Here is an 11,635-nt window from a genome sequence, read left to right on the forward strand (position 1 = left end):
ATCCACCGGAACTGAAGTTACAGCTGGTAGAGGTGCTGGGAATGGAACTAGGGTCCTCCACAAGACTATTACAGATTCTTAATTGCTCTGTCATTCCCCAGCCTTTCATTCAAAATGGTGATCGATGGACTGGGGCCATAGCTCAGTGGTAAAGTGCTTGCAAGATTGCAGGAAGCCCCTGGTTTGATCCTCAATGCCACCCAAATTTAAAAAAAAATAAAGGACACCATCAAAATACCTTCTGCTTTTACTGTTTAGAATGTATTCTTTCACAGTTTCATGTGTGAAATATGATCTACGGAATGGACTTTGATCATATTTCATCCATTGTCCTCTGACCCAGCCCTTCCTCCTCCCACCCAACCCTCCTCCTTTAGTATGCATCTTTTTAAAAAAATTGTATGTGTGTGTGTGTGTGTGTGTGTGTGTGTGTGTGTGTGCGCACACGCGCGTCACAGTGAGGACAGAGGTCAGAGGTCAACTCTTAGGAGTCACTTCTCTCCTTCTACCATTTGGGTCCTGGAGACGGAACTCAGGTCACCAGGCTTGGTGGCAAGCACCTTTATGTGAGGAGTCATCTAGCCAGCTCCACTCCTCTGCATGGAATTGGGGTTGCCTGCATGGGCAGAGGTGTGGGTTATCTGCTTGGACAAGGACCGTTTACCAGTGTAGGGGGAGCTGGCCTTGAACTTCTGATCTTCCCCCTTGTCTTAGGCTTCTGTTGCTGAGATAAAATAACATGACCAAAAGCAGCTTGGGGAGGGTTTGTTTCAGCTTATAATTCTTGTGTCACACTCTGTCGCTGAGGGAAGTCGGGGCAGGAACTCAAGGCAGGAACCTGGAGGCAGGGGATGAGTCCTGGCTGTCCTGGAGCTCACTCTGTAGCCCAGGCTGGCATCTAACTCAGGGATCCTCCTGCCTCTGCCTCCAAGTGCCGGGATTAAAGGCATGCGCCACCACTGCCCAGCTTTTTTTTCCCCCCCACTGCTTTCTTATAACACTCAGGACCACCAGCCTAGGGGTGGCACCACCCATAGTGGGCTGGGCCCTCCCAAATCAATCATCAATTAAGAATATGCCCACAGGCTTGCCTACCGGTCAATCACACGTTTTGTTGTTTGTTTGTTTTCTTTTTTTTCCCTCCTCAGTTGAGATTCCGTGTTCCCTGAAATGTCTAGTTGTGCCAAGTTCACGAAAACCAACCAGCACGCACCTTCTGAGTTCTGGGATGACAGGTGGGCCCTGTTATACCTGCCTCCTAATCATCATAATTATTTCTTCTGCTTCCACAGTTTTTCTTCCTCTTCCTAGCCCCCTCCTCCTTTATGTCCGTCTGTCTGTCTGGGTGTGAGTGCAGAGAGCACAGCGTCTGGGGGATGCTTTGCTCAATCACTCTCCGCCTTATTTCTCCATCAGGCGTCTCTCACTGTGGAGCTCTCACGCTGGTTAGAGTAGCTGGTCAGTGAGCCTTTAGAATCTGCCTGTCCCTGCCTCTCCAGTCCCGGGGTTACAGATACTTGCACTTGGGGCGCTAAGGATTTGAACTCTTCACCACTGCCCAACAAGCGCTTTGCTGGTTGGAGTCATCCCCGGAGCCCCACAAACCAGCTTCTTCAAGCGACAATTCCTATGGTCGCCTTCAACACTAAACCTGCACTTTGGTCTGTTTCCATGGCTGTCTGTCTGTCTTTCCTTTCCTGGGACCCCGTCCAGCTCTTCCGACAGAGTAAAGACTTCAGGTTGAATTCCATGCTATTCCCCAGTGGAGTCACAGCCCCGTGGCTGTGAGGGATGCAGAGAGGGCAGAGGGAGACTTGAAGTCAAGCAGAAGGGCTGACTCCACGCGGAGGCTTTGTTCTTGTGTATACTCCAAGGGAGGCAGGGGAAGGCAGGCAGCGTCCTGGGATGGATCCAGGGCCCATAGGCCAGGGGTGGGGCTCTCCCACCTGGCATGTCCTGGCTTCCCCTCCCTCCCTTTCTATAGCACTGAGGTCCGGGTAGCGGGAGGCTGTGGAGCTCAAAGGTGAAATTGCTTCGTTTTCAGCCAGGCAGGGCAGAAAAACAGTCCACTGTGAGGGGGGGGCCAGGAGCCATGGCTCCCAGCTCACACCCCTGGCTCTGTCCTCACGGCCCTGGGCTCTGGACCCGGTTCTGCTCCCAGCCCTCAGCACCCATGCTCCTGCTCAGTCTCTGGCTCCTCGGGGCCTCCCCCAGTGAAGCAGGTGAGGGGGAGCTGCAGGGAGAGAGGGGCTGGTGAGACCCTCGGGGCTCCCGCGCAGCGAGGATGCCAGGATGCAGGGGTTGGCTGGGAGGGAGGCGTGCAGAGCAGGCCGCGAGGGGTCCCTCTGGCCTCTGGCTGGAGAGACTAGGTGGGGCGGACAGGAGCCAAGCGGTTCTGGCGCTCAGGTCTGCATCTCGAGGGCGGCTTCTGGGCTGGGAATGCAGTTTGGACTCTGCTTGCTGTCTGCAGCGGCCACCACTCCGCAGTGTCCCCCAACCTCTGTGCCTCTTTGGGGGGGGGGAATTCTTCTTCCTTGTTGGACATTTTAGCCTGATCATCATCATCACCACCACCACCTTCTTCATCATCTTCCTCTCCTCCCTCCCCCTTTCCCTCCCTCCCTCCTTCCCCTCTCTTTTTGCTTCTGGTTTTCCCTCCTTCCCGCCTCTCCTCTCTTCTCCTCCTTTTCGTCTCTCCCCTTTCTCCCCTGCCCCCCACTCTCCCTTTGCTGCCCACCTCATCCGGGGGAACCTGGAAGCTGCTTTGCTTTACTCCAGGCTCTCCCAGGCTGGAGAGGCACAGTGCTTAGCCAGTGTGCAGCAGGCTCCCAGGCTGGATCTCCAGCACCCCTCCCCACAAACAAACACAAAGGGAGTGGCCCCAAGACTCCGCAGTGTGGGGCCCACCCTCAGGACCCACAGTCGCCTCTGCCTCTCTTCTTTCTGCCCTTTAGTGCTTAACTCCGCTACAGCCCAACTGCAGAGCACCCCGACTTAGAACCCCTCACTTCCCTGCAGGCCGAAGACTTGGCCATAAGGATCTATCCTGCAGTCCTCATTCCCCGCCCCCCATCCCCATTCTGTCCCCAACAGCTAGGCTGAGAAGTGACATCAGTTCTCGGGAAAAGCATGTCCCCGGGGGTCCTTTGTGCAGAGGTACTAAAGGCAGGCTGCCAGAGGTGGGGATGCTTCATGCTCACCCCACTACGGCTGATCTAATGTCTAGTGCTGCACATATGTAAAATGTGCAGTGAGTGGAAGGGACCAAGCGAGGAAGGGTGGGGCACACCCGTCCTCCTAGCCCTTGTGAGTCTGAGGCCCGAAGGCCCGAGGGTGCCTGAGCTATGCTGCCAGCTTCATCAGGGAGAGAGGGAGAGGAAGCTTTCGGGTCAGTGAGACGGCTCTACATGTGAGGATGCTGGCTGCCAGACCTGACAATCTGAATTCTGTTCCCAAGAGGAGAGACTAGACACCAAAAAGTTGTCCTCTGACTTCCGCTCTTGTGCTGTGGTTCATGCGCCCCTCCCTGTAAATTAGAACAGAAAGAGGAATTTGTTTTGATGCACCAACTAATCCAGTAGCCAGGACAGAACCACTACATAAAATGTGTATCCCTCCCACCCCGTGTGTGTGTGTGTGTGTGTGTGTGTGTGTGTGTGTGTGTGTCTCGTAGACACAGGCATATGCATGTGGGTGCCCAGAGAAGCCAGAGGAGGACACTGGAGCTAAAGTTACAGGCAGCCTTGTGCTGCCTTTTGTGGATGCTGGGAACCAGACTCATGAGTAGCAAGCACTCTTACACTGAGCTGTCTCTCTGGCCCCTGAAGTGGGTGTTGCTATGGTCAATGCTGATCCTTAAGCCCTAAGGTCGCCACAACCCATGCTTATCTGCTCAGACACCTTGTTCTGGATGCTTCCTCCCCTTCCAGGTCCCTTCCCGTCTCCACGTGGTCCTCTCTGCCCATCCCTCCATCTCAGCAGACTGTGAACTCCAGTCTCCTCCTCTCCATCTCCAGCTCTCCCCTCTTGAGCTCTGGTTCCTGTTCCTATGGTGTGGGTTGTCTCCCAGACCAGCTCTGGAGGTCTTAACAAACAGGGAAAGAACAGGGGTTGGTTAAAAGGTGGACCCCAAATCCAAGAGGGCTGGAAGACGAGACAACAGGTGGAGAGGAAGGGCTCAGGGAAGGGCAGATGGGATGTGGGTAAGGAGGGAGGGGAGACCGGCTGTGGAATGTGGCTTATTTGCCTAGCATGCACGAACCCCTCAGAACTGCATAAAACCTGGTGTGACTGATCACACCTGAGGTAGAGATAGGAGGATTAGTATTTCAAGTTCATCTTGGACTACGTAGTGATCTGGGGGCCAATCTGGGCTTCAGGAGACTCTCTAAACTTTATTTTGTTTTTCGAGACAGGGTTTCTCTGTGTAGCCTTGATTGTTCTAAAACTAGCTCTGTAGACGAGGCAGGCCTCGAACTCACAGAGAGCCACCTGCTTCCGCCTCCCAAGGGCTGGTGTGCCACAATTGCCCAGCACGACTGTTTCAAAAAAGCAAGAAGCTGGAGAGGTGGCTCAGTAGGGAAGGGCACTCACTTTTCGGGTCTGAGGATCCGAGTTCAGAAACCCAGCACTCATATAGAAAGCTGGGAGCAGCTGTGTGTGCCTGTAACCCAGCAGTGGGGCAGAGGCTGGCGGCTCCTGAGGATTTGCCAGCTAACAAGCCTGTGCAGCTAAAACAGTGAGCGTCCAGTTCAGTGAGAGACCCTGTCTCAAGACAGTAAGGTAGGAGGCAGCAAAGGAAGATGCCCTGTGTCCTGCTCTGGTCTTTGCATGCACACACCCACACATTCACACGTACACACAACACACACACACATCATATACACATAACACACACAAATCACACACACACACACAAACCACACACATATCATACACACAAACCACATACACATTACACACCAAAAACTCACATGACACACACAAACCACATACATATAACATACACACACACCACATATACATTACGCACAAAAAAGCTCACATGACACACATAAATCACATGCATATAATATACATACACAAACTGCATACACATAGCACATGCACAACATGCAAATCACATGCACATCACACACAACATATACACACAAACCACATACACATAACACATCCAAAAATCACATACCCATAACATACACACAAACCATATTACAAAACACAGACATAAATCACATACACACAGCACACACTAGACCACACACACATACAGACCTCACACACACAACATCCTCCTCCACCAGAAAAAGACAGGAAGGAAGAAGGAAGGAAGGAAGGGAGGAAGGAAGGAAGGAAGGGAGGAAGGAAGGAAGGGAGGGAGGGAGGGAGGAAGGGAGGAAGGGAGGAAGGAAGGAAGGAAGGGAGGAAGGAAGGAAGGAAGGAAGGAAGGAAGGAAGGAAGGAAGGAAGGACTTGGACACTCAATAACCAGTCAGGAACCGAGGGCTTCACCCCACTGCCCCCTAAACAGACTCCAAAGGCCTCAGCTGCAAGTTACCTCCTGTAGGAGAGGCACATCCTGTTCTTTGTGACAGGGTGTGGGAGGTGAGAGCGTGGATCCCCCATGGCGTGTGACGGTGACAGAATGACCTAAGAGTTCACCATGGGTTCCTCTGTTCTGCCGACACAGGAGGAATGCCATCCACGGCCACAGCCACCTCTAGCTCACACCCGCCTGGTGTGGAAGCAGCCCACACTGCTCTTGACAGTCCTCTGCGTGCTGGAGGTGTACCTCAGTGGCTTCTCAGTCCCCAGCAGCCCCCTTATCCAGCTGCTGACAGCGGGGAGCACACACCCAGGACTGCCCACATACCCAGTGGCTTTAAGTCCATTTATGAGTCACTGCTCAGATCCCCAATCAGTCCTGACACCGTGACAGCCCCGATGTCCAAGCTTGTCATCAAGGTGGAGACCAGTCCTCCCACTCTCTTGGCCTACATGCCCACCACCGAGTGCATCCCCACCTCTGGCTTCATCATCACCACCACCCACCCCACCACCACCTGTGCAACCATGACCTCTGTGCCCCTCACCAAGTCTTATACCACCACTCCCAAGATTGACAAGCCGGTGACAACAATGACATCTGTGACCTCTGTTAGGAAAGTGACCTCATCCACGACCTCTGCTTCCACTGTTACCAATGTGGGGGACCCAACCCCAGAAATGTCCCCACCTTCTTCCTCTGGCTCAACCATACACGCAACCCAAGATACTCTGACCTCTTCTATCACAGAAACCACAGAGACGATCACCATGACCCTGACAGGTGTGCGTACAACACTGTCCCTCACTCCGGGAGTTACTTATCTGTCTGCTACGGGTCCTTCTCTGATTCCTACAAAAACCTCCTTAACAACAGTAACTGATAACATTGCCCCACCCAGCGCCAGTGCCTTGACCACCACAGGCATTATTACCCAACCATTTCCTACTGCAAGCAATTCTCTCGAAACAGAAACTTCCTCCACCCATTCCCCGGGCTCGGCCAATACATCAACACCTTTTGCTTCTGTTGCTATGGAAACAACCACTCCTGTGGGTGAGCCGTCCTCGGGGAGGACAATAACGAGCTCTGGGGAAATCACACGTAAACCTATGAGTGACACTCCGAGAGAAACTGTCAGCACAGCATCTTTACACCCAACCATGTCACCCACCGGCAAGGGGATGATTTCGACATCTGACATGGCTTCCTCAATGGCCACCAGAATTGTAACGTCACTACCAAGTACGGTTCTGCCTTCTAAACCTTCTGATATGGACTCCACCTTTAGAACGCCCGCACCTGGGATGATCTCAATGTCCACTCCCTCAGGTCTTGGGATGACTTCCCAAAGCACACACACACCATCCGTACATGGTCCAGAGATCTCTACCACAACATCAGCAGCTTCCAGCCACATGCCTGCAGGCACAACAGGTTCTAGTATGTCAGCACCAAGTGTGACACTCATGTCTGAAACCCTGTCACCTAGTAAAGGCATCCACACCTTTAGGAGCACAAGTCTTACCACGTCATCTATGGGTGACACTGTTCCATGGGGCACCGTGACAGACGCCACCTCAACCCATAAAGCTTCTAGTATGTCAGCAACACACACCAGTATCATCGAGTCATACCCCACCACGAAGAACAGTGATGCACTTACGAACAAATCTTATCCCACTACTTCCAGTATGGTGACTACCCTTCCAAATACTGAAGGTACTGGAAATACCACAGGTGCCCTAGAGACAAGTATTCCAATCACGTCTCCATTCTCTTCCTCCATCTTCACCAGCAGTGCTGGGTCCGCACAGACGGACAGTGTGTCATCAGCTCCAACCATCACCCATACACTCCACAGGACAGAAGACTCTGCCCCAACACCCACAGCCCCCACATCTACAGAGCCACCTCCTCCTCCATCAGCAGTGACTGCCGAAGGCCAGCCCCCCTCCCCCGCCTCTGCTGCCACATTTACTGGAGACACCACACTGAATCCCACCACAGACCTTCCTACAGATTCTCTCCTGACGGAAATCACCACAACTCCACCGATCACTTCTTCGGGTGCTCCCACGGATGCGTGGCTTTCTGGGATATCCAGCATCTCCCCTCCCATGAGCACCACCGTGTTCACATCACCCACAAGTAGGATTCTTTCCTCTACATCTGCCCCAAGCACGCAGTCTGTCACCACCGGCATGACACACACCACCCCTTTATCTACCATAAGGACCGCACTTCCGGCTACCGATGCCACATCTCCAGCGGTGTCTGCAGTCAACTCTCCCAGCCTTCCAAGTACCGCTGTTGGAGACTCCACATCAGATATCACCTCTCCTACAGCTACCACACATGCTCTGATGCCTGACCCCTCTGTCATGCCCACCTGGACCTCTTGGCCCACCTCAGAAACAGCCAGAACTGCTACCACACACTTGGTCCCCACAGCTCCCCTGGCATCTTCTCCCAGCAGCCCTAGCCCCACAACCTCAGACGCTTACTCCACTCAGAGAGCATCTGCAGCCTCCTCACATCCCAACACCCCTGGTGCTGTGGAGACACTCCTGTCTACAACACTGTCTTCTGGTACAGGCAGCGCCACGGTTGCAGCCACGGCTCTCCATTCCTCATCTACAGGCTACAGTGGTTCCTCTGCTATGGCACTCACCACCTCCACCCCTGCAGATTCCAGTACGTCCACAATGCACACCACTATGACCCCATCTCCCCTTTTCGTCAATAACACAGAAGTAACAAGGCCAATGAGAACACCCCATACTACCACCCCACCTGTAGCAGCTACTTCTATAAACACTGGAAACACCCCAACACCGTCTCTTGCTGCCAACGCTCCTGCCACATCTACATTCCTCACCTCGGTGGCCGATGTCAGTTCTGGGAACACCAGAAGTACACCTTCCACTCCCAGCATCCCTCAGACTCTCCACATGACAGCCGAGTCCACCCCAACACCCACCAGCAGCACCACATCTACAGAAACACCGTTAACTACTGCCACCCTGGTTCCTACCACAGACCTTCCTACGGATACTCTCAGCACAGATATCACAGCCACTTCCCAGATCACGTCGGCGGTCACACCCTCAGATCCACTGACTTTCGGGACAGCAAGCGTCTACCCACCGGCGAGCACCCATGTGCTGACTTCACCCACCACTACTGCTGTCTCCTCTGTGTCTGTCTCAAGCTCGCAGCCAATCGCCACTGACGTCACACACACAGCTCCTTTAGCCAGCTTGGAGACCGCATCCCCAACTACCAAAGTCTTGTCTACAGGCACCTCTCAGGTCGCCTCCTTCAGTTCTTCCACCAATGCCGTGACATTGTTGACATCAGGGAGCTCCTCTACTTCCTCCATCACAGACGCACTAGCCCCGGCCATGTCTGTCCTTTCCACCTGGCCTTCATTACCCACCTCAGAAGCAGTCAGGACTTCTTCCACACCCTTAGTCACCATGGCTGCCCAGACCTCATCTCTTGTCGCTCACAGCTCCACAGCCTCCAACATCTACTCCACAGATAGGATCTCCACAACGCCGACCACGTCTGGTGTGACAGACACAGTTACACCCACAGCCCTGGCTTCACCCACTATGGACGTCTCTACCACATCAGTTTCAGCTCTCAACACCTCTCCTACGAGCAACACTGTCCCAGTGGTCACAACAGACATCACTGCAACCCATGAAGGTGGTTCTACATCACTACCCCACTCCACTCTCATCCCATCTTTCTCCAGCCCGAAGAGCCCAGAAACAATGACATCTGTCCCAATGAGTCATGTCACATCCAGCAGGACAGCTACACTCCCAATCACCGGTAACAACACAAGTCCCTTTGCCACAAGCCTTCCAGTCACATCAGCTTCTTCCTCATCCACCTCTGCCAGCAAGACTGGGACCATCCAGACAGCTGGTGAGCCCTCAGCTCCAGCCTTCCCCCATTCTCCCCACACAACAGTTGAATCCGCCCCAACACCCATGACCACCAACCCATTCACAACAACCACGTCCACAGAGCCACCCTCTACTACTGCATCAGGGACTAGAACCTTCTTCAGCACCGTTGTGACGTCCACTGGAGAAGCCACAATGACTTCCATCACAGACCTTTCCACACCATCTCCGATGTCAGAAATGACAACCACAGCCTCCATCAGCTCTTCATTTACCCCCTTAGATACCTTGACTTCTGGGAGACTCACGACCTCTCCTTCACGGACCACCTATGCGTTGCCTTCAGACACAAGTAGGCTCCTGTCCTCAGCATTTGTTCCAAGCACACAGCCTGTCACTACTGGCAGCGTGGACACTCCCCCATCATCTACTTTGGTGACAACACTCCCAACTGCCGATGCTGCACCTCTAACCTCATCTCTAGTCTCTTTCCCCAGCTCTCCAACTAGGTCCGTTACAGAGTCCATGCTCGATTTCACATCTCTGGCCTTCACCACACACACATCTTCCGCTGACACCTCCTCAACCACCAGGTCCTCTCAGCTCACTTCTGAAACAGACAAGACAGCTGCCACACACACGGCCACCTTGGCTACTCTGACCCGCTCCCTCAGACCTCCCATCATCACAGCTTCAGAGAGCTACTGGACCGACAGGACATCTGCCACCTCCTTACGTCCCGAACTCACATCCACAGTCTCCTCCTCACCTAGCACACACCGCCACACCATCACAGCCACAGCTCTCACCCCCTCCTCACCCATGGGAAACACTGAGCACACCGTGGCGGGAGGTGCCTATACCCACACCGTCTCCAGCGCTTCACCAACCCACACCGCTTTCAGCCCTCTTTCCTCCATCACCCAGAACACAGAAACGCCGCGTGTCAGCACACACCACGCCATTACCACCATCAGGACCGCTAACCCCTCAAGTGCAGGAAACCCCGCCAGTCCACTTGCCACGAGGATTCCAGCTACATCAGCACCCTCCTTTTCCGTCTCTGCCAGCAGTGTGGGCACCACACAGATGGGCAGTGTGCCGTCAGCCACAGTCACCGACCCCACACTCCACACAAGGGCTGAGTCCACCCCAACGCTCACTACCGCCACCACACTCACAGCCCCCACATCTACAGAGCCACCCCCTCCTACTTCTGCCGTGACTGGAGCAGGTCAGCTCCCCTCCCCCACCCCCGCTGCCACATCCACTGGAGAAAGCACAGTGAATCCTGCCACAGGCCTTCTGACAGAATCGCTCATGACAGACATGACCGTGACTTCCCCAACCACGTCTTCGGTCACTGCCAGGAAGAGATCCAGAGTCAGAGGCAAATTTAGAAGTTGAGATTTCAGGTAAAACTGATGTACTCATCCCAAGGGAACCTGATGGGGTGTTCCCAGCAGCTGTGATGGAAGTTGTCACAATGGGGGCAATGGAGTGGGCTGTGCTGAGAAGTGAAATCTCTGTGTTCTGGATGATGGAAGAGGACGGGATAATATTGGTGTGGGCCGGTAATATACTAGAACTTGTATAGGTTGAGGTGGTAGCTGCCACCGCAGGTGTACCACTGTTGCCTGTAGATGAGGAGGAGAGACTTGTAACTGCAATGGTAGGGAAAGAGGAGGTCATGGATGTCAGTGTCTCCAGGTTAGCAGAAGTTGTAGGATGTGAGAAGATGGTAGCTGTAGATATACTGCCAGTGGAGTGCGTGTTTGAGTTGGAAGAAGTCGGAGGGGTTCTAGAGGGAGTCGGGGTGACTGTGGTGATCAAGTCTGCGTTGGTGGTCACAGCTGTGTCCAAGATGGGTGAAGATGGCCGGGTTGGTGTCAGGAAGGTGGTGGGGGTAGATGTGTCAGTGACAGAGACAAAAGTGGTGCCGTCTGACACAGGGTATGTGGTGGAAAGACTAGGGGAGGTGACCTGGGGTGTAGCTGTAGATGCAGCATTAGTGCTTGGAAGTGAGGTCACCAAGGTAGACTGTACAGGGGTATCTGGTTGTGAACTTGAGACAGAGGATAGGGCCCTACTCGTGTGTGAGGTCAACACCCTAGAGGTCACATGAGAAGAGCTCATGGATATCCCAAATGTGAGTGGGCCTGTGGCAG

At 53.7% G+C, this 11,635-nt stretch overlaps 1 protein-coding gene across 1 annotated transcript in view; it reads left to right on the forward strand.

Annotated features, from left to right (window-relative positions):
- LOC118572642 (mucin-3A-like) overlaps positions 1-11,635 on the forward strand; it is a 31,483-nt gene that overhangs the window by 18,093 nt on the left and 1,755 nt on the right. The window contains exons 2-3 of the mRNA XM_036172370.1: positions 5,689-10,857; positions 11,111-11,349. Of these exons, the coding sequence (XP_036028263.1) occupies positions 5,689-10,857; positions 11,111-11,349 (5,408 nt within the window). The remainder of the gene's footprint in view (positions 1-5,688; positions 10,858-11,110; positions 11,350-11,635) is intronic.

Source organism: Onychomys torridus, chromosome 22 (genome assembly GCF_903995425.1).
Source record: "Onychomys torridus chromosome 22, mOncTor1.1, whole genome shotgun sequence".
NCBI lineage: Eukaryota > Metazoa > Chordata > Mammalia > Rodentia > Cricetidae > Onychomys > Onychomys torridus.